This window comes from Pecten maximus, chromosome 9 (assembly GCF_902652985.1).
Source record: "Pecten maximus chromosome 9, xPecMax1.1, whole genome shotgun sequence".
Lineage (NCBI taxonomy): Eukaryota > Metazoa > Mollusca > Bivalvia > Pectinida > Pectinidae > Pecten > Pecten maximus.
In genome coordinates, this window is record NC_047023.1 from 38254984 (window position 1) to 38279302 (window position 24319).

A 24319-nucleotide genomic window follows, 5' to 3' on the forward strand; every position below is an offset into this window, starting at 1 on the left:
TTAATAGTACAGGGAAATACCACAGGAAAACCCGTTCTGCTTTCAGTTTAGGTGAAAAGCTACGGGATACTTGAGACCAGGACGGTACGGTTTGAAAAAAAGCTTAGATATTACATTTATATTTTGAACACTTTGTTATAATTTTCGACCTCATTAACTTTTTGTCTATATGAAATAGTAGATTAATTCTGGTTATCTAGATATAAACGTTAAAGTGCTAGAGCCTGTAACACATGAAAAAGACAAAATGCGTTGAGGAAATAGAAACCATGATGAATTATCAAACAACCACGTATGGCGGTATGTCTCATATTGGATTAAATTTGATATATTTGCATATAGGTTCGCGATATTGATTCTGAAATTTATGTCTACACAAGCCATTTATCAGAATGTGTACAACACAAAAAAAAACCCAAAAACCCACTTATATAATGAATTTGTACTTTCAGTTTGTTGGATTTAGATATTTCTTTATCAAAAGTGGTCTGATTTATTCCATCACCTGTAATACTTAATATTCTAGAACACATGTGACGTACATGTTGATTGTTTTGCAGCCAATCCATTGTAAGTGTAGTCCAAAATACTGTAGAAAGCTGGCCATTAATACCCCCACACACACACACTCACTCACTCACTCACTCATATCTCATATACACATCACATGCTATTCAAATAGATGTAGGTGGTCATTACTATTATGTAGATAATACACACCAGGATATTCTTGATTTTTTCCAACATCCAATGTGATTATGAACTTGACTTTAAAATGTGTTGTTTTGTTTTTGTGTTTTTCATACAAGGTACATATGAGTTTGTTTACATCTTTAAAAATTCTATCATGTACTGCAATTGGCAGTCTATATCATCATCTGCTTTTTCAGCTTATATTGCTGTAAGAAAATGGTTACCTAAGCTGTAATAACTTGTGCCATATCCTCTTGCAGTGTTTTTTTCAGGAAATTTTTTCAACAGCCGATGCCTTTTCAATTGGGAAAATAATTGCGGTGTTTGGTGAATTTGGGAAAATAGCAAATAATGACAAAATACTTAAATAAGTCAAAACACTTCATTTATTGGCTTTTCTAGTCTGCCTCATGATATGAAGAGTCAGTAGCAAGCATCCTGGGTTATTACTGTACTTAGACTACAAAACAAAGGAAGTTTTCTTGTTTTCATCTTGGCGTTTGTCTACGGACTCTCTGCGCAACAGTGATCAGGATTCGAGTTACCTCCCTTATACCGTTTATAAGACTAATTGAGGCCAACTTGCCTATCGCGGAAGTAAATTTGTCGGTCTACTGTTCACGTGTATGATGATCAACTATCGTACCATAATATTCACATATTCTAGGAATGAAATACAATACAGATAACCAGATAGAAATTCAATACAATTTTTTATTTTTTTTTAAATTGGGAAAAATGATGTTTCAAAATTGGGAAAATACAACTTTTTTTGGCAAGGGGAAACAGCCTAAAGTCGGCTGTAGATCTGGCCAAAAAAAATCACTGTCTTGTCCGATTTTGATCAATGAGATGTGTTTAAAGGCACTCAGGTTTATCGGCTGCTCCTCCAATGACATAATGTCACAGTTTGGCAATGGTATACTAACATGCTAGGATTGGGGATTCACTGTGGTTACTGATGAAGATACATTGTCAACCATCTTGATCTGTTGTCTATCTATACCAAACATATGTTTCTATTTGACAGCTTTATGTGCCATATCCTCATCACTGTTGTTCGCCTTTTATTACGAAGAAAATATTTTCCTTACAGGTTGTATAAGAAAGCCCTGGTGGTCATCTTCCCTAGATTTACCTAGATTCACTAGATCCTTCATTTATAAATTGGCAGTGTGACAGCTAGGGCTCCAGACTGGATTACCACTAAGTGATACATTTTAATTCATTGGTTATTATCCTTCAGTTACCATTATTGTATTGTTGTGATCTGTTTATAGATGTCTTGTTTTTGTTATTTAGGGAGCATGAATTGAACTGATTAACAAGGAAGTGAGTATGACAGATTACCAAGCAGTGAATGGATTAGGCGAAGGTAAGTAAACATACAGATATTATTGTAGCGGAACTGGACTAATAAAAAATTGAGATTGACATCAAAGGTCAGGTTATATTTCTGTGTTGTGTTTAAAATCATGCATGCAGAAGATTCGGGAAATTGATGAGCAATTGATCTGTCAATTCAACATAAGCCTTAGCTTACCCTCAGATATCTATTAAAAATAACCAATACATTCTATGCTTCCCAAATTACATGTATTTCATATTTCCAACAACAAAAGGCCTTTTCACATTGTCTAATTTTATTCTAAAATGTTTGGAAAATAGCAAAGATTGTGAAATATAAGGATTTCCAAAACAATAAAAAAATATTTGATTTATATAGAAACAAATAATGAAAACCAAGATAAATAAAAGAAACAAAATGAATAAATAAAAAATAAATAAATACAAAGATATCAAATAAAAAAAAATTAATAGTTAGAATATAGAAAATATTGATTGAACTTGAGGTTGAATAGCTGAATAGGGATCCTGACTCAACATTTGATCTCGTGTGTGTTTTGGAACTGACATTACACATGTTTGTTATCTATTGTCTAGATCGCAGGAAAGTTGGCTGCAGTCAGCCTGAGGGAGTTATAATGGATCACAGCCAAACAGTATTTTCGAGTTCCTCTGGGAGCGATACGCACCCCATCTTGACAATCATTTTAAAAGAGGTATTCAACTGAAAGAAAAATAAAAAGTTTTCATTTTTGATTATTTTAAGCAGAGTACTGTATCGGTTACTGTATGTTGTGTTACTGGTACCCTCAATGTTCGATATAAAAAGTTTAAATTTAAAGATAACAGCTGTCTTAAACTGTTGAAAACTGACATTATATCTTTCTTGAAAAATATGGAGGAAAAATTTTAAAAGGAAAAAGAAAGTTTTTGAGAAAGTTTAAAAATATAGAAAAAATAAATACATGTACCCAGTAATGAAAATGAATGTTTTACCTTTGTGGCCAATGAAAGATAAGTTATTATAATAAATAATTTTGATCAATTATCGATGTTTTAATTAATAATGGAGTTTCTGTGAATACAAATTATACAATTGATATTTATGTGGACATATAGGAATGACTGAGGATTCATCATTTACCCTTGGACCTGACTCCCATGGGTCGTACCCTTAGACTTGATTTCCGAGGGTCGTATCCTTGTACCTGACTCCCGAGGGTTGTACCCTTGGACCTAACTCTCTAGGGTTTTACCCTTGGATCTGACTCCCGAGGGCTGTGTCCTTGGACCTGACACCAGAGAGCCGTACCCTGTGATCGGACTCCAGAGGGTCCTACCCTGTGACCTGACTCCCGAGGATCGTACCCTTGGACCTGACTCCCGAGGGTTGTACCCTTGGACCTGACTCCCGAGGGTCGTACCCTATGGACCTGACTCTCGAGGGTCGTACCCTTGGACCTGACTCTCGAGGGTTGTACCCTTGGACCTGACTCCCGAGGGTTGTACCCTGTGATCTGACTCCCGAGGGTCGTACCCTTGGACCTGACTCTCGAGGGTCGTACCCTTGGACCTGACTCTCGAGGGTTGTACCCTTGGACCTGACTCCCGAGGATCGTACCCTTGGACCTGACTCCCAAGGGTCGTGTCCTTGGACCTGACTCCCGATGATCGTACTCTTGGACCTGACTCCCAAGGGTCGTGTCCTTGGACCTGACTCTCGAGGGTCGTACCCTTGGACCTGACTCCCGAGGGTCGTGTCCTTGGACCTGACTCTCGAGGGTCGTACCCTTGGACCTGACTCCCAAGGGTCGTACCTATGGACCTGACTCCAGAGGGTCGTACCCTTGGACCTAACTCCTGAGGGTCGTACCCTGTGACCTGACTCCCGAGGATCGTACCCTTGGACCTGACTCCCGAGGATCGTACCCCTGGACCTGACTCCCGAGGGTCGTACCCTTGGACCTGACTCCCGAGGATCGTACCTATGGACCTGACTCCAGAGGGTTGTACCCTGTGATCTGACTCCCGAGGGTCGTACCCTTGGACCTGACTCTCGAGGGTTGTACCCTTGGACCTGTCTCCCAAGGGTTGTACCCTTGGACCTGACTCCCGAGGGTTGTACCCTTGGACCTGACTCCCGAGGGTTGTACCCTTGGACCTGTCTCCCAAGGGTACAACCCTTTGACCCGAGTCTCGAGGGTTGTACCCTTGGACCTGTCTCCTGAGAGTTGTACCCAATAGGGGTATCACAATATTTATATTTATGTTAAATGTAAGGGAACAGAGAACATAAGCTTGTACTTGGAATAAGTGAGGATACAACATTCATCCTTTGTTTTTATGTGAACATTTTAAACTGTATTTCAGGTGCAAGATATCAAGCACTCCTTACGTAAGATAGATCATCTACAAACGACAATCCTTAATGTACAACAGAGCCTGGGAAGTCTTCACGAAAGGGTGGAACAGGTCTCCAATGTTCTGTCACCATCCTTTGAAGAAGTCAATCATGTTCAACAAGGAAGACAACTTGAGCAGGTTGATAATGACATAAAAAGGGATCACCTTGATCAGGAGGTTTCTCATGCTGTGGGGAGTACCCATACTGAGGAAACTCCATCTCCTGCACAGTATTCAAGGTCAAATTCCAAGGCCGACAGCAGTTTTTCAGAGGTAACACCAAGTGGAAATAAACTTGAAAGAAAGATTGAAGACAGAGATCCACATTCTGGTATAGTTGTTACTGGATCAAGTCAAACATATCAGGAACAAAGCCTATCTTATCTAGGAACACATACACCACAAGATTCTTCTCTTGGTGGAAAATCAAGTTTGACGCAAAGCTCTTTGAGACAAGAAACAACGACTAAGGCTGAAAGTTCAGCAGAACCTGTTTCACCCAATAGAGATCCACGACAATGGAATTCTAATGCTAGCACAGGGTCACTGGTAGACAGGTCCTACTCTAGAACAGAAGGGGAATACCAATCTCCATCCCCAGGAAGTCTTGGGCACACAACAGGACAAAAGACAGAAGATGAAGAAAGTGTCATACAACAGAAAGCACACTTCAATACTAGCTTGGAGTCACAGCCTAACATCAATTTTAATGCTTTCAAAATTAAAATCACACCAAGAAAAGAAGACAATAGGTTTGTCTACCATAAAATATCTCCTCCAGACATGGAGGAAGTGCCGCCTCCTGTAATGGAGATAAGAAAAGAAGAGCCACAGCCTGTGGAAGACATTGATCCTGTGGCCTCATTACAGTCACAGCAAGATCAGGAGGAAGAAATGGTTCAAGAGCCTGAGCAACCAAGATCTATGACAGATAGGATACAGACAACACAAGGTGCAGAATCTGTACAAGTAGAATCGGAAAGTTCTTCCCTGGAGATGGAGTCTGGATTGACTGGTGGGGAAACAGTTGCCACGGGAACACCAGTCAAGGCTGCCGATACAGAAGTAGCAACAGCTACTGTATCACCTATTATTGCCAAACCAAGGTAATTTGTAATAATGTAGAGAACATGGTATGTATATATTACACTTTAATTAATTACCATGGCATTTATTTAAGAAATCATAAAGTTTATGTGTTTAAAAAACTATTATAAAATTAACATATATTTGTTTGAAGGACATTTTTGTGGCATGTTTGTGCTGTGATCAAAATCAAGACACAAGAAGGGGTTAAATACCATTCCCCTAAATGTCTGAACCCCTGACTAAAGACGAGATCTAGATCCTCCTTGTCCAGACTTACGGGTTAAATACCATTGTCCTAAGTGTCTGAACCCCTGACTAAAGACGAGATCTAGATCCTCCTTGTCCAGACTTACGGGTTAAATACCATTGTCCTAAGTGTCTGAACCCCTGACTAAAGAAGGGATCTAGATCCTCCTTGTCCAGACTTACGGGTTAAATACCATTGTCCTAAGTGTCTGAACCCCTGACTAAAGAAGGGATCTAGATCCTCCTTGTCCAGACTTACGGGTTAAATACCATTGTCCTAAGTGTCTGAACCCCTGACTAAAGAAGAGATCTAGATGATCTTTGGGAGTTGGGTGGTAGGGTCATTAAAGACAATATTATTGAGTTCAAAACCTCTATACAATTTCGCAAAAAGTTACTAGTGAGTTATATCTTATACCACCATTACTATATCTATTTATATTGAAGGAACTATCTACATCAGGGATAGCTTTATATAGAAGGAACTATCAGGGATAGTGGAAACCCTTTACATATATGATCAATTTACATACATGTAGGTATAATACCACTCATGGACTTTAAGTCATATATGTTGTTAGATCTACTTGATATTCTGTGTACCAATCCTAGTTTTTCTCATAGTATGCTTACAGGTTAATGCTTATATTTTAATTCTGGAAAATTCATGAATTTATACTTTCTAGTTTTTGTGTAGCTACTGAACAAACATAGAACTCATCATATAACATTGTTTTGTTGTTTTCAGTAAAACTGCAGATAAAGAAGCAGCAGATGGTAATTATTTTAACTCGAGTTTGTTAGTGATCTTGAGAACAAAATGTTCATTCAAATAGTTAATATGTAGTACCATTTTCTAGTTAGTCATACAGGATCGATCAACATCCATAATAAATAAACCATTCATTGAAGGAAGGAAAACAAAAAATAAGTAATTTGGAATAATTATTATAGCATTGAATTATATCATCAGCTTATTCAGGATTTGATTTCCTATAGTGGTGTGAGATTGGTGGATTTAAAGACTACTTGAATTCAACTTAGCTTGAGAATTTTGAGGAAATTATCTTGTATGGTATAATTTATAAGTACGGCTTGTTTTACAGATTCATCTGGTGGCCCCCTTCCCAAAGAGAGGCAATTTTTGGAGAGTCTAACCCTAAAGGAGGCCCAGAGAGGTGACAATTATTCTTAATAGTAGAATTACATTCTTGATATGAAGAGTTATTATCTTATTGTTGAGCTGTTGGATTTCTTAACCAACTTTTCAGCTTTTAATTGAAATTTTCATTATATCAAATCGTGCATTTTTCAGCTGCTGAATGTAGGGATCCAAAATCTGATGGCGCTGATACTATCATATGTATAGATACATCGGAGAGCATGAGGGGTGTCCCCATACAGCAAGCCAAAGACTTTATCAACAACTTCTTAGAAGGTATAAATATTCATAATCCTTTAATGGATAAAAACATCAAATACACAACTGTAGTGCATTAAAGAAAAAAAATAATAATTGAAATAATTCTAATATAATTTTAAAAAAGAAGATTGCATTGAGTGCATTCCAGTGTGATATTTCTGAATAGATTAATCTGTTTCTATGGTTACCAGGTATTGAGGAATGTGCAGTTAATCATGCTTTAGAGGAGAACATCGCCATAGTTACATTTGGTAAAACTACTGGTGTAGCACAGCACCTAACGAATGACTACTCCAAAATCAGAGACATCCTGGGTAAGTCTGTTATATCATGGAGGGGTGACCGGTTTATGTCTGGTTCTTGAGAATTAAGACATCCCCGTCAGATGGTTTCTAGAAAATTAAGCAGTTACATTGCGTCTGAGAATAAGGGACGAAGTTTATCAATTACACACTTTCGTAGTGATTCTTTTTATTGAAAATTTCAGTAATTTTGTTTTTCGAAAATCTCCTATGTCTTCAGTAAGACTGGATCTTGAAAGTAAGAAACAAAAATCTGTTTCTCAAAAATCACTTGATATGAAATCAAAATGCCAGTTTTAATGAATTCACAACTACATGAGTACATTTTGTATTCCTGCCCCATTTTGTATATAACTATATTAACAATTTCAACCCAAGATGACATTAAGGCATCGTGTACCATTTTTCATTCCAGAGGATCTGGAGATTGAGGGAGCCAGTCCTATAATGACCGGCCTGGTGTTGTGTATGAGTGCTATCTATATAAGAGGTAACTTCCACATCCACATTTAACTCACCTGGTCATCATACCTACACCATATTTTCCCTTTAAACAACTCTTTCTCAATTACCAAAAGGCCCAGAGTACTGATATTGGGCCTGCAGCATGTTCAAATGAATGACCTTAACCTACTTTCAAGGTCACAAGGGTCAACTATGTAAAAATATTGAAATGACTTCTTGATAACCAAAAGGCTCAGGGTACTGATATGTAGCATGCTGGGATGAATGACCCTTTTTTCCTGAATAAGAAACTAAGAGCCATAACTAGGATATTTAGCCAATGGTATGCTGGGATGAAGTGTTTCAAAATTGTTTCATGAATATACTTAGACTGACTTATATTTGAATAAAGTGGTAATTGGCTCTAGATCAACTTTAAAGTTGCATTAGAGACACTAAGAAATACAGGCCCTTTGGGTCTCTTGTTCTGTGACTTCCCATTTTGTCTGACAGAAAGCTTAAATCCATTAGATATGCCGTACAGGTAGAATTATAAGATTTTGTTTGGTGAATAAAGATAGAGTTTGGATTTTGATCTCCACGATAACTATGACAGTTATTGACCTCATTCTCCGTGACCATGTCAGAATTATACACACTATATATATGCAAGTCACAGAATATTTTTCAAGATGTTCAATTTTTTTTGTGAGTGTATGTAAATATTAAAAAAAAATCTTTCCAATAGGTGGTGTGGTATCCTTCCGTAACAGGAAAATCATGCCTCGTATTCTACTGGTATCGGATGGTCATGTGACGGATGCCAGGATAATGGATGGGCCAGATGTTGCTCACCCCCATGGTATGAGTGAGGAAGAGGTAAGGCAGTTAAACATTTCATGTTGGTCACTCAACATTGCTCAATAAAGTCAAACTTTGACTCACCTTGTATGCATTTAGGTCAAAGGTCACTGAACGCTACATAAAATAATAGCATTTAATCAAATAAGAAGCTATAAAGTTAAAGTTTATATGTGTTAAAATTTGGCATGAAATATTATAAATGGATGTTTTAATATGAGGCCTCAGCTCAGCTCTTGTTTGGTTTCTTTACTTATATTTTTGAATTAAATAAACAACAGTTGTACCTACATTTTATTCATTGTGTTGTCAATCTTTCTGAGAATACATCCAGTCATTGCATTGCCTTCCATCTAATTTTCAAAATTCAATTTTCATCACAATAATCATTTAGATTTCCAAATTTGTAATCAATCTGAAATTAAAAAGTAAAACACCAATGCAAAAACAACCTGTTCATCGTAAAAGGCATCACCTGTAACTTAACTTAGTCAAAGGCATCACCTATAACTGTACTTAGTAAAAGACATCACCTATAACTGTACTTAGTAAAAGGCATCACCTGTAACTGTACTTTGTAAAAGGTAGCACCTGTAACTGTACCTAGTAAAAGGCATCACCTGTAACTGTACCTAGTAAAAGGCATCACCTGTGATTGTACTTAGTAAAAAGGCATCACCTGTAACTGTACATAGTAAAAGGCAGCACCTATAACTGTACCTAGTAAAAGGCATCACCTGTAACTGTACATAGTAAAAGGCATCACCTGTAACTGTACCTAATAAAAAGGCATCACCTGTAACTGTACCTAGTAAAAAGGCATCACCTGTAACTGTACATAGTAAAAGGCGGCACCTGTAACTGTACATAGTAAAAAGGCATCACCTGTAACTGTACTAAGTAAAATGCATCACCTGTAACTGTACTAAGTAAAAGGCATCACCTGTAACTGTACTTAGTAAAAGACATCACCTGTAACTGTACTTGATAAAAGGCATCACCTGTAACTGTACTTAGTAAAAGGCATCACCTGTAACTGTACTAAGTAAAAGGCACCACCTGTAACTTCTTAGTTAAAGGCATCACCTGTAACTGTACTTGATAAAAGGCATCACCTGTAACTATACTTAGTAAAAGGCATCACCTGTAACTTCTTAGTAAAAGACATCACCTGTAACTGTACTTAGTAAAAGGCATCACCTGTAACTGTACTTAGTAAAAGACATCACCTGTAACTGTACTAAGTAAAAGACATCACCTGTAACTGTACTTGATAAAAGACATCACCTATAACTGTACTTAGTAAAAGGCATCACCTGTAACTGTACTTTGTAAAAGGCATCACCTGTAACTGTACCTAGTAAAAGGCATCACCTGTAACTGTACTTAGTAAAAGGCATCACCTGTAACTGTACTAAGTAAAAGGCATCACCTGTAACTGTAAAAGACATCACCTGTAACTGTACTTGATAAAAGGCATTACATATAACTGTACTTAGTAAAAGGCATCACCTGTAACTGTACTTTGTAAAAGGCATCACCTGTAACTGTACCTAGTAAAAGGCATCACCTGTAACTGTACTTGATAAAAGGCATCACCTATAACTGTACTTAGTAAAAGGCATCACCTGTAACTGTACTTTGTAAAAGGCATCACCTGTAACTGTACCTAGTAAAAGGCATCACCTGTAATTGTACTTGATAAAAGGCATCACCTGTAACTGTACTTAGTAAAAGGCATCACCTGTAATTGTAAAAGACATCACCTGTAACTGTACTTAGTAAAAGGCATCACCTGTAACTGTACTAAGTAAAATGCATCACCTGTAACTGTACTTAGTACAAGGTATCACCTATAACTATACTTAGTAAAACGCATCACCTGTAACTGTACCTAGTTAAAGGCATCACCTGTAACTATACTTAGTAAAAGGCATCACCTGTAACTGTACTAAGTAAAAGGCGTCACCTGTAACTGTACTTAGTAAAAGGCATCACCTGTAACTGTACTAAGTAAAAGGCATCACCTGTAACTGTACTTAGTAAAAGGCGTCACCTGTAACTGTACTCAGTAAAAGGCATCACCTGTAACTGTACTTAGTAAAAGGCATCACTTGTAACTGCACTAAGTAAAAGGCATCATCTATAACTGTACTTAGTAAAAGACATCAGATGTAACTGTACCTAGTAAAAGGCATCATCTGTAACTATACCTAGTAAAAGGCATCACTTGTAACTGTACTTAGTAAAAGACATCAGATGTAACTGTACTTAGTAAAAGGCATCATTTGTAACTATACTTAGTAAAAGGCATCACCTGTAACTGTACTTAGTAAAATACATCAGATGTAACTGTACTTAGTAAAATACATCAGATGTAACTGTACCTAGTAAAAGGCATCACATATAACTGTACTTAGTAAAAGGCATCAGATGTAACTGTACCTAGTAAAAGACATCACCTGTAACTGTACTTAGTAACAGGCATCACATATAACTGTACTTAGTAAAAGGCATCAGATGTAACTGTACCTAGTAAAAGACATCACCTGTCACTGTACTTAGTAACAGGCATCACATATAACTGTACTTAGTAAAAGGCATCAGATGTAACTGTACCTAGTAAAAGACATCACCTGTCACTATTCTTTGTAAAAGGCATCAGATGTAACTGTACTTAGTAAAAGGCATCACCTGTAACTGTACTTAGTAAAAGGCATCACCTGTAACTGTACTTAGTAAAAGGCATCACCTTTAACTGTACTTAGAAAAAGGCATCAGATGTAACTGTACCTAGTAAAAGGCATCACCTATAACTATACTTAGTAAAAGGCATCACCTGTAACTGTACTAAGTAAAAGGCATCACCTGTAACTGTACTTAGTAAAAGGCATCACCTGTAACTGTACTAAGTAAAATGCATCACCTGTAACTGTACTAAGTAAAAGGCATCACCTGTAACTATACTTAGTAAAAGGCATCACCTGTAACCGTACCTTGTAAAAGGCATCACCTGTTACTATTCTTTGTAAAAGGCATCACCTGTAACTGTACTTAGTAAAAGGCATCACCTGTAAATGTACTTAGTAAAAGGCATCATATGTAACTGTACTTAGTAAAAAAGGCATCACCTGTAACTGTACTCAGTAAAAGGCATCACATGTAACTGTACTTAGTAAAAGGCATCACATATAACTGTTCTTAGTAAAAGGCATCCCATATAACTGTACTTAGTAAAAGGCATCACCTATAACTGTACTTAGTAAAAGACATCACCTGTAACTGTACTTAGTAAAAGATATCACTTGTAACTGTAAAAGCCATCACCTGTAACTGTACTTAGTAAAAGGTATCACATATAACTGTACTTGGTGAAAGGCATCACATATAACTGTACTTAGTAAAAGGCATTACATATAACCGTACTTAGTAAAAGGCATCACATATAACTGTACTTAGTAAAAGGCATCACCTGTAACTGTACTAAGTAAAAGGCATCACCTGTAACTATACTTAGTAAAAGGCATCACCTGTAACTGTACCTTGTAAAAGGCATCACCTGTTACTATTCTTTGTAAAAGGCATCACCTGTAACTGTACTTAGTAAAAGGCATCACCTGTAAATGTACTTAGTAAAAGGCATCATATGTAACTGTACTTAGTAAAAGGCATCACCTGTAACTGTACTAAGTAAAATGCATCACCTGTAACTGTACTTAGTACAAGGTATCACCTATAACTATACTTAGTAAAACGCATCACCTGTAACTGTACCTAGTTAAAGGCATCACCTGTAACTATACTTAGTAAAAGGCATCACCTGTAACTGTACTAAGTAAAAGGCGTCACCTGTAACTGTACTTAGTAAAAGGCATCACCTGTAACTGTGCTAAGTAAAAGGCATCACCTGTAACTGTACTTAGTAAAAGGCATCAGATGTAACTGTACCTAGTAAAAGACATCACCTGTCACTATTCTTTGTAAAAGGCATCAGATGTAACTGTACCTAGTAAAAGGCATCACCTGTAACTGTACTTAGTAACAGGCATCACATATAACTGTACTTAGTAAAAGGCATCAGATGTAACTGTACCTAGTAAAAGGACATCACCTGTCACTATTCTTTGTAAAAGGCATCAGATGTAACTGTACTTAGTAAAAGGCATCACCTGTAACTGTACTTAGTAAAAGGCATCACCTGTAACTGTACTTAGTAAAAGGCATCACCTGTAACTGTACTTAGTAAAAGGCATCAGATGTAACTGTACCTAGTAAAAGGCATCACCTGTAACTGTACTTAGTAAAAGGCATCACCTGTAACTGTACTAGTAAAAGGCATCACCTGTAACTGTACTTAGTAAAAGGCATCACCTGTAACTGTACTTAGTAAAAGGCATCACCTGTAACTGTACTTAGTAAAAGGCATCACCTGTAACTGTACTTAGTAAAAGGCATCACCTGTAACTGTACTAGTAAAAGGCATCACCTGTAACTGTACTTAGTAAAAGGTATCACCTGTAACTGTACTTAGTAAAACGCATCACCTGTAACTGTACTTAGTAAAAGGCATCACCTGTAACTGTACTTAGTAAAAGACATCACCTGTAACTGTACTTAGTAAAAGGCATCACCTGTAACTGTACTTAGTAAAAGGCATCACCTGTAACTGTACTTAGTAAAAGGCATCACCTGTAACTGTACTTAGTAAAAGGCATCACCTGTAACTGTACTAGTAAAAGGCATCACCTGTAACTGTACTTAGTAAAAGGCATCACCTATAACTGTACTTAGTAAAAGGCATCTGTACTTGGTGAAAGGCATCACATATAACTGTACTTAGTAAAAGGCATTACATATAACCGTACTTAGTAAAAGGCATCACATATAACTGTACTTAGTAAAAGGCATCACCTGTAACTGTACTAAGTAAAAGGCATCACCTGTAACTATACTTAGTAAAAGGCATCACCTGTAACTGTACCTTGTAAAAGGCATCACCTGTTACTATTCTTTGTAAAAGGCATCACCTGTAACTGTACTTAGTAAAAGGCATCACCTGTAAATGTACTTGGTAAAAGGCATCATATGTAACTGTACTTAGTAAAAAGGCATCACCTGTAACTGTACTCAGTAAAAGGCATCACATGTAACTGTACTTAGTAAAAGGCATCACATATAACTGTTCTTAGTAAAAGGCATCACCTATAACTGTACTTAGTAAAAGGCATCACCTATAACTGTACTTAGTAAAAGACATCACCTGTAACTGTACTTAGTAAAAGATATCACCTGTAACTGTAAAAGCCATCACCTGTAACTGTACTTAGTAAAAGGTATCACATATAACTGTACTTGGTGAAAGGCATCACATATAACTGTACTTAGTAAAAGGCATCACCTATAACTGTACTTAGTAAAAGACATCACCTGTAACTGTACTTAGTAAAAGATATCACCTGTAACTGTAAAAGCCATCACCTGTAACTGTACTTAGTAAAAGGTATCACATATAACTGTACTTGGTGAAAGGCATCACATATAACTGTACTTAGTAAAAGGCATTACATATAACTGTACTTAGTAAAAGGCATCACATATAACTGTACTTAGTAAAAGGCATCACCTGTAACTGTACTTAGTAAAAGGCATCACCTGTAACTGTACTAAGTAAAAGGCATCACCTGTAACTGTACTAAGTAAAAGGCATCACCTGTAACTGTAAAAAAGTAAAGTGTTTGGGGAAGTACATTGATTTGTGTGTTTATTGTTTTCATTGAAGGCAAAACAGCAGCTAGTAGAATTTTCAGATAGACTCAAAAATGAACATCGTAAGGTCACCTGCATACCTGTGGGTGTGGCTGATATGGTGAGTGGCATTAAGTTATTAACCTTGATGAGATGCTAACATTGCTACTATTATTATACAGGAATTACCACATGTACATACATATTCTTTTGGTCTTTTATTGAGCTTCTTCATTTATAATAAGCAAATTGGTGGTCATGCGGCCATCTTTGATGACCAGACCCACAAGTGTTTCTACTTAAACATAACTTATACAGATTTACATTAATTTTACAGTCATACTTTCATGTAATGAAATACAGAGCAGTTATAGAATAGATGTTTTTTAAGATTTTGACAGAGAAATTGATAACAGTCTTTGAAAATTGATATTTGGTGGAATTAAGCATAAGAAGTAATCAACAAGAAAAAGTAAACATAATCATTTAATTTTCAGAGTGTGCTGGAGAACTTGGCCAGCACAACAGGAGGTGAGGTAGCTAGTGTGGAGGAAGCAGGGAGACTTAGTAAACAATTCCTTTTGGATGTAAGTTAAACATTGGGAAACTTAGTAAACAGTTCCTTTTGGATGTAAGTTAAACATTGGGAGACTTATTAAACAGTTCCTTTTGGATGTAAGTTAAACATTGGGAGGCTTAGTCGACAGTTCCTTTTGTATGTAAGTTAAACATTGGGAGACTTAGTAAACAGTTCCTTTTGGATGTAAGTTAAACATTGGGAGACTTAGTAAACAGTTCCTTTTGGATGTAAGTTAAACATTGGGAGACTTAGTAAACAGTTCCTTTTGGATGTAAGTTAGACATTGGGAGGCTTAGTAAACAGTTCCTTTTGGATGTAAGTTAAACATTGGAAGACTTAGTAAACAGTTCCTTTTGGATGTAAGTTAAACATTCGGAGACTTAGTAAACAGTTCCTTTTGGATGTAAGTTAAACATTGGGAGGCTTAGTCGACAGTTCCTTTTGGATGTAAGTTAAACATTGGGAGACTTAGTAAACAGTTCCTTTTGGATGTAAGTTAAACTTTGGGAGACTTAGTAAACAGTTCCTTTTGGATGTAAGTTAAACATTGGGAGGCTTAGTCGACAGTTCCTTTTGGATGTAAGTTAAACATTGGAAGACTTAGTAAACAGTTCCTTTTGGATGTAAGTTAAACATTGGAAGACTTAGTAAACAGTTCCTTTTGTATGTAAGTTAAACATTGGGAGGCTTATTAAACAGTTCCTTTTGGATGTAAGTTAAACATTGGGAGACTTAATAAACAGTTCCTTTTAGATGTAAGTTTAACTTTAATTAGTTCACATGGATTGCTGTATTTGCATGCCATATCCTTCTGTAATAAGTCCGGGGGGTACATAGAGTTTGACTGAAATTTGGGATTTGCTTATTAAAGGACATTGAAATAAACCTTAATAAGCATGTATGCTGACAAGATCTAGACTTAATTATTATCAGTTAGTTATGGTAATATAAAGGAGGTATTCTCATTTTAAACTCAAGTCCCATATTACTGTATTGCTGCTCTAGGGAGTCTGGACTTCGTTTCTGGGTTATATCCTTGAAGCAGTGGAGATTTCCATTCCATAACCATATATAGCATTGTTCAAATTCAACAAGTAAAGCTATTAAAAAATTAAATGTGGACATTATTTTAACCCATCCAGGTGCGCAATACAGACCCTCTGGGCCTCTTGTTTGCATTTGATATGTATTTATTGACATGATCATTATCCATGTAGGAGGGAACTTGTATACCTTCTTAGGTACAAAAAGGGCTGGTCATGGAATAAGAAATCATGAACATTATCTGTTTTAGCTGACTAACAAAAATTAGATATAACTATAAAAATGTTTTCTGATATTTCAGTGTGACTGATATTATTGTGAGACAAAACTATAATAAAATCTGTGTCCTGGTATTTCAGTAAGACAGAACTATAATAAAACATGTGTCCTGGCATTTCAGTGAGAGAACTATAATGAAATATGTGTCCTGGCATTTCAGTGGGAGAGAACTATAATAAAACCTGTGTCCTGATATTTCATGGAGAGAGAACTACCGTATAGCGGGAAATTTTAGCGGGGCTTTAATTTGGCGATTTGGCGGGTCCGTATAAAGATCGCCAAAATTTAACCCGTCAAATTTTAACACCGCCAAATAAAAAGACGCGAAAATTCCAATTTCTCCAATAGTTTCAGTTCCGACCGCCATTTACTTTTGATAGCTCAAGAGAGTAACGACTGGTGCGTAACGTTGGTTGTTGCCTAGCAACTGTCGGCCAAAATGCCGATAGGTACATGTAATAGAATAGCAAGTGAACAACTACTAACGATACATGTATAACAATACAAGTATGACATATCGCATCATAATTATTTTTTTGTAAAAAACAAAGCCATCTACACATACCATTCAATGAACTGATGTTAACACTTTACCTGTAGACTCATTGTTTAACTTACCTGCATGTATACATACTCATATAAACACTAATTTGACAAATCTATATGTATGTGTTCGTCTGAAATTTTTTGGTAATAGTTTCCGGTTTCGAGACAGAGGATCGATAATACACAACACACTTAATCAACATAGATAGGATGTATGGACATAACATAATTATCTTTATATACCGGTAGGTAATATATATGCTCAACGCCAAATTAAAACCCTAGATTGAAGGAAAATCGCTAAATTTTAACCGGCCAAAATTTAACTTTCAGTTTTCATGACCAAATCGCCAAATTTTATGACCGCTAAAATTTCCCGCTATACGGTATAATAATCTATGTTCTGATATTTCGGTGAGACAGAACTATAATATTATGTGTCATGATATTTCAGTGAGACTCTTCTATGAAATCTGTGTCCTGATTTTCAGTGAGACAGAACTATAATAAAATCTGTGTCCTAATATTTCAGTTCAACTGTTACTAGTAATATAAGCTTAAGGAAATCTGTGTCCTGGTAATTCAGTGAGACAGTACTTTAATAAAGTCTGTGTCATGTTAATTCAGTGAGACTGTACTATGATAAAGTCTGTGTCATGTTATTTCAGTGAGACTGTACTATAATAAAGTCTGTGTCATGGTATTTCAGTGAGACTGTACTCTAATAAAGTCTGTGTCATGTTAATTCAGTGAGACTGTACTCTAATAAAGTCTGTGTCATGTTATTTCAGTGAGACTGTACTCTAATAAAGTCTGTGTCATGTTATTTCAGTGAGACTGTACTATGATAAAGTATGTGTCATGTTATTTCAGTGAGACTACTCTAATAAAGTCTGTGTCATGTTATTTCAGTGAGACTGTACTCTAATAAAGTCTGTGTCATGTTATTTCAGTGAGACTGTACTCTAATAAAGTCTGTGTCATGTTATTTCAGTGAGACTGTACTCTAATAAAGTCTGTCATGTTATTTCAGTGAGACTGTACTATAATAAAGTCTGTGTCATGTTATTTCAGTGAGACTGTACTCTAATAAAGTATGTGTCATATTATTTCAGTGAGACTGTACTATAATAAAGTCTGTGTCATGTTATTTCAGTGAGACTGTACTCTAATAAAGTCTGTGTCATGTTATTTCAGTGAGAATGTACTCTAATAAAGTCTGTGTCATGTTATTTCAGTGAGACAGTACTATAATAAAGTCTGTGTCATGTTATTTAGTGAGACAGTACTATAATAAAGTCTGTGTCATGTAATTTCAGTGAGACTACTCTAATAAAGTCTGTGTCATGATATTTCAGTGAGACTGTACTCTAATAAAGTCTGTGTCATGTTATTACAGTGAGACAGTACTTTGATAAAGTCTGTGTCCTGAGATTTCAGTGAGTCAATTATACAATGTAACATTTGACTAACAACACTTTAATGCAGTGGCATAATTGAAATAGAGAATGTACTTTATTTTATAGTGTTAATCGCAAGCTTTTGATGATGATTGCAATAATTTACTGTTTGTGTGAAACTATATTTAAATTTTGTATCTAAAGATATTGCTCTAGGTGGTGATTATTATGTAAAGTCCAGAGATAATTTTGTCAGGTGTATCATTATATATGACTGTATCATAGAACCCTGCACAAGGAAAATAAATAGAATTTGTGGCGGAAATTGACAATTATGAACACTTGAAGTGCTTACCACATAGATATGAACACTTTGATAGACAATTGTAGGCCTCGCTAAACCAGGTTGTGGTACATTAACTTCCTTATCAGAATAATGTCTTATTGCTGTATGAGTTTGTTAGGCAAATTTAACATTAAATGGTAGACAAATAAAACTATTGCTTTCTCCAGTTAATGGGCATATATTTCTTTAAAACAGAAAATGATTTAGAATGTACATTTGCATGTTTAAAGTAAAGTTTTGAGTGTCTTCTGTTTGGTTCATACAGGAAAAACTCTTGAATTTATTTAGATTTTAGATTTTTTTTTTATTGATTTTCTTCACATTTCAATACACAAAACAAATATACATTTGTATTAATGTTAGACGTGCAACCGGTATTCAGAAATTGAGTTAGACACTTATAGATTAGTACTTACAAATACACAGATACATGTGATATAACCATGTAGTACTGGCAAGCTGAGAAACAATTAAGTGTATCCAAACATCTAGCAGCTATATATGTTAAACTTTGTCTATACTAACTTCTTAAAGCTTGTCAAATATACAATTAGTTTACATTTGTGAAAATAAAGTAATGACTGTGATAGGATTCATAAAACAATTCATTATGTATTATTTCTATAACAGACAATAGTGGCGCGTGTGATGACAGATGAAGCTAGCAGTAAGTCAGACTTTGGGCGACAGGTGATGGAGAAAATTGTCCGGGATAGCACCACAGGAAAAGACCTTACTGCTGACGAGATAGTAAGTATTCTACCTGTAATATTCCTTGGTCCTACTGCTGACGAGATGGTAAGTATTCTGCCTGTAATATTCCTCTGTCCTACTGCTGACGAGATGGTAAGTATTCTACCTGTAATATTCCTTGGTCCTACTGCTGACGAGATGGTAAGTATTCTACCTGTAATATATTCCTCAGTCCTACTGCTGACGAGATGGTAAGTATTGTACCTGTAATATTCCTTGGTCCTACTGCTGACGAGATGGTAAGTATTCTACCTGTAATATTCCTCTGTCCTACTGCTGACGAGATGGTAAGTATTCTACCTGTAATATTCCTTGGTCCTACTGCTGACGAGATGGTAAGTATTCTACCTGTAATATTCCTTGGTCCTACTGCTGACGAGATGGTAAGTATTCTACCTGTAATATTCCTTGGTCCTACTGCTGACGAGATGGTAAGTATTCTACCTGTAATATTCCTTGGTCCTACTGCTGACGAGATGGTAAGTGTTCTACCTGTAATATTCCTCTGTCCTACTGCTGACGAGATGGTAAGTATTGTACCTGTAATATTCCTTGGTCCTACTGCTGACGAGATGGTAAGTATTGTACCTGTAATATTCCTTGGTCCTACTGCTGACGAGATGGTAAGTGTCCTACCTGTAATATTCCTCTGTCCTACTGCTGACGAGATGGTAAGTATTCTACCTGTAATATTCCTCTGTCCTACTGCTGACGAGATGGTAAGTGTCCTACCTGTAATATTCCTTGGTCCTACTGCTGACGAGATGGTAAGTGTCCTACCTGTAATATTCCTTGGTCCTACTGCTGACGAGATGGTAAGTATTCTACCTGTAATATTCCTTGGTCCTACTGCTGACGAGATGGTAAGTATTCTACCTGTAATATTCCTTGGTCCTACTGCTGACGAGATGGTAAGTATTCTACCTGTAATATTCCTTGGTCCTACTGCTGACGAGATGATAAGTATTGTACCTGTAATATTCCTTGGTCCTACTGCTGACGAGATGGTAAGTATTCTACCTGTAATATTCCTCTGTCCTACTGCTGACGAGATGATAAGTATTGTACCTGTAATATTCCTCGGTCTTACTGCTGACGAGATGGTAAGTATTGTACCTGTAATATTCCTTGGTCCTACTGTTGACGAGATGGTAAGTATTCTATCTGTAATATTCCTTGGTCCTACTGCTGACGAGATGGTAAGTATTCTACCTGTAATATTCCTTGGTCCTACTGCTGACGAGATGGTAAGTATTGTACCTGTAATATTCCTTGGTCCTACTGTTGATGAGATGGTAAGTATTCTATCTGTAATATTCCTTGGTCCTACTGCTGACGAGATGGTAAGTATTCTACCTGTAATATTCCTTGGTCCTACTGCTGACGAGATGTTAAGTATTCTACCTGTAATATTCCTTGGTCCTACTGCTGATGAGATGATAGTGTTTGACCTACATGTACCATGTAAGCACACAAGCCCCTGCTTGCACATCATTTTTCAAACAAGATGTATTTAAGTCAAGGAATATGTTAACATTTAATGTTTGTTCTGAATAATTTAAAGCTTTTGTTTCATTTAACTCACTTCCTGTAACATTTCAATTTTTAAGTGTTTGCATAAAAATTTACTTAATATCTAGATAATTTTTTCGTATCTGATATTTGGATAGTCCAAATACGACCAAATGGCACCCTTTGAAGTACAAATATTAATTTTTTTGATGCCCCCTGAACCCCCTAGAATGCTTGCATGGTGAAGTGCTTAATGACACAGTAATACAGTCACTTTAAACACTCCTCTATATCAGTTTTAATTAAATTGATATCATATAAACATTGGACCATGGGTTTATACTTTTTTTTCAGAATGTAGTGTTTGACAAGGTGATGGCCGAGTTAAAAGACAACCCAGGTGGTCGCGATGGAGCTGGTGTAGAAGAGGGGCCTCTCCCTGTGGGGACGAGGGTACGGAGGGGTCGAGACTGGATCTGGGATGATCAAGACGATAATATGGCTGGTACAATCATTGGACATAAACAACGAGGTAGGAAAAGTATATTATTGATGTACATACCAATATTAATACATATTTAACTTCATATGTGAATTTTTTTGTGGTTGATAACAAGAGGTTTTAAAAGATATCATTAATTTGCAGGTATAGGGGATACCTCTGGTGAATATATATCTCTGTATACTGCTATCATTATAAAGTGTAATACCTAACAATAGCTGTTTTGTTCAGTTTAATGCCTGTCTCATTATAATGCCAACATCCCCCTAGGAAAATGGTGGCACCTTTATTATTTTAACTTTACAAGAATTCTGATTTCCTGATACACATATTTACAAAATATAATTTTAGTCTCTTTTAACCTTTGGTGACCTTGTGTGACCTTTTGTGACCTCTCTTCAGGATTTGTTACCGTGGAATGGGACAGTGGACGGAAGGGAAAATACCGAATGGGAGCAGAAGAATCGTATGACCTGCGAAGTGTGGAGGAGCCACGTTTCCTGCCAGAAGGCATGCTGGGAGCTGTCGGAGTCTGTTGTAGAAGAGGTAAGAATAATATTTATGATACATGCATGTTAATTTCATTATAACCATAAAAGTATTAATTATGCAACTGCCATGAAATTAAATAAAAATAAAAGATAAAATGAAATGGGGGGGGGGGGGGGGGGGGGGGGGGGGGGGGGGCATATAATGTTACATGCCCGCCCCATCCCGTCCTGTCCTGATGCAATGTAACTTAAGCTAATCTCTGGAATTGCTGTTGTGATCCTCACCAAACTGTGTTTCAGGCAGGGTGTCATGTGGCAGTGCCGCGCATTTGTCTTACAGACTTTTCATGTTGTTTTTTTGTTTTTTTTTTTTAATTCTGTTTTGATTTTCATTTTTGTCATTTTTTGTATTTTGATTTTCAGGACCTGACTGGGAATGGGATAACCAAGATGGCGGAGAAGACCAAGTGGGAATTGTCTTTAAAATTGAAGACAATGGTGTCATACATGTGAGTTTATATCTTAATGATGACAGCGAGATACCAAAGACCATCCTTGAGAAGGTCTTAGCATAAAGATTGGTTAAAATGAAATGATGAGATGACATATCTATGCATGTCTGCAAGTTAACTAAGGACTTATATATATGTAATTTCTTGGTTTGCTGTCCATCAGAGTTGGTTGATAATATACCCTGGTACACATGGTAACTGCCTGGCATCAGTCAGGCATGCAGTGATTCCAATACTTGTATCTGTAGATGTTGAACTTTCTAATTATGTCATAGAAAAAAGTGAGGCTTAAATGTTATTACAAGATTTGTTATATTTAAACAGATATGAAAATGTTATTACAAGATATGTTATATTCATACAGATATAAAACTGACTGATTTGTTTTGCATGTTGGTTAAAGGTACGTTGGCAGAATGGTAAAAGAGGAAACTACAGATATGGTATCCATGGTAAATTTGACATAGAGATGTGGTAAGGGTCTAACTATTATAGCTATTCAAAGTACCAAAACAACTATTGAAAACAGTCAAAGTAAGGTTGTCATAATCTAGCTAGCTTCCAAAAATTGTTTGAAAGGCAAAGATTAATATTTATTAAGTAGCATGTTTTGAAGGTCACAGCTAGATCTGTGATGTGTTTTTAATACCGCTTGATAAAAGGTTTACAGTGCAGGCCCGTTAGGTGAATTGTACCTGAAAACTGTTACATACTTGAAGGAAGGTGTTGATGTTTTATTTTTAAACCTGTAATTGTTCCTACAGCCCAGGAAGGCAGCCAGTTCAGAATGGAGGAGCATCAAGTGGTACACAAGCCTCAACCCCTGTCAAAGGTGAGAAATGTTGCTAGAATTTAACTTGAGAAGTAGTAATTAGGTGCCGTGACCCGGACGTATCCTGTGGATGTGAATCATGTAAATTTTCAGTATCTTTAAGTTCACATACTTGTAACAATGATCACTGTTTAGTGTTGCTATGAAATAAGTGATCCTGACATAGCTATACAAATTTCAGTGTTTGATGTTTGGACTGAAAGTTTTACTTTAGCAGATACATAATTTGATCATTACATGTTTCTCTCGGGTATGTGACTATACATGATGTAGCCATTTGAATAACTACTAATTTTTAGAAGTTAAATCAACTGAATGCAATTCACATTTAAGATGTGATTCAATTCAATTCAACTTATTTCCGTAAGGTTTACAACTTATTGGATAACATAATATACATACATTTAAGGAAAAAGGCACCCACTCTTACATAATACACCTGCAAATTCTAGATTGTAGATATCACATAACAGTTTCTGATAAAAAAAATGTCTCTCCATATTTGGGGTTCACTTGAAGCAATTACTGTGAGATAATGAGATAATTTGTCTGTTGGATAACTGAAAAATTCAGTAATACAGCAGTCATAAAAAAATTGATAAGATTAAGTTACTGACAATTTGTTGTTTTAGTGACTACTGACCGTTTGTTGTTTTAGTGACTACTGACCATTTGTTAATTGTTTTAGTGACTACTGACCATTTGGTGTTTAAGTGACTACTGACCATTTGGTGTTTTAGTGACTACTGACCATTTCGTGCTTTAGTGACTACTGACCATTTGGTGTTTTAGTGACTACTGACCATTTGGTGTTTTAGTGACTACTGACCATTTGGTGCTTTAGTGATCGACTACTGACCATTTGGTGCTTTAGTGACTACTGACCATTTGGTGCTTTAGTGACTACTGATCATTTGATGCTTTAGTGATCGACTACTGACCATTTGGTGTTTTAGTGACTACTGACCA

The 24319-nt window shown here is 36.4% G+C and overlaps 1 protein-coding gene across 1 annotated transcript; it reads left to right on the forward strand.

Moving 5' to 3' along the window:
• Positions 1-22: 22 nt before the first annotated feature.
• LOC117333997 lies at positions 23-23367 on the forward strand. The gene is made up of 18 exons (XM_033893417.1): positions 23-84; positions 1996-2068; positions 2638-2756; positions 4411-5549; positions 6527-6555; positions 6885-6956; positions 7094-7216; positions 7393-7515; positions 7919-7993; positions 8696-8826; positions 14588-14674; positions 15051-15140; positions 19379-19498; positions 21368-21545; positions 21918-22061; positions 22430-22515; positions 22922-22992; positions 23283-23367. The coding sequence occupies exons 2-18, from the start codon at positions 2032-2034 to the stop codon at positions 23365-23367; spliced, it is 2709 nt and encodes a 902-aa protein (XP_033749308.1). The 5' UTR covers positions 23-84; positions 1996-2031.
• Positions 23368-24319: the final 952 nt, after the last annotated feature.

Coding starts and splice junctions, on each gene's coding strand:
- LOC117333997 (XM_033893417.1), top strand. CDS start 2,032: ATGACAGATTACCAAGCAGTGAATGGATTAGGCGAAG. Junction 8,827..14,587: donor ATGGTATGAGTGAGGAAGAG/GTAAGGCAGTTA, acceptor TTTTCATTGAAG/GCAAAACAGCAGCTAGTAGA. Junction 22,993..23,282: donor AAATTTGACATAGAGATGTG/GTAAGGGTCTAA, acceptor TTGTTCCTACAG/CCCAGGAAGGCAGCCAGTTC.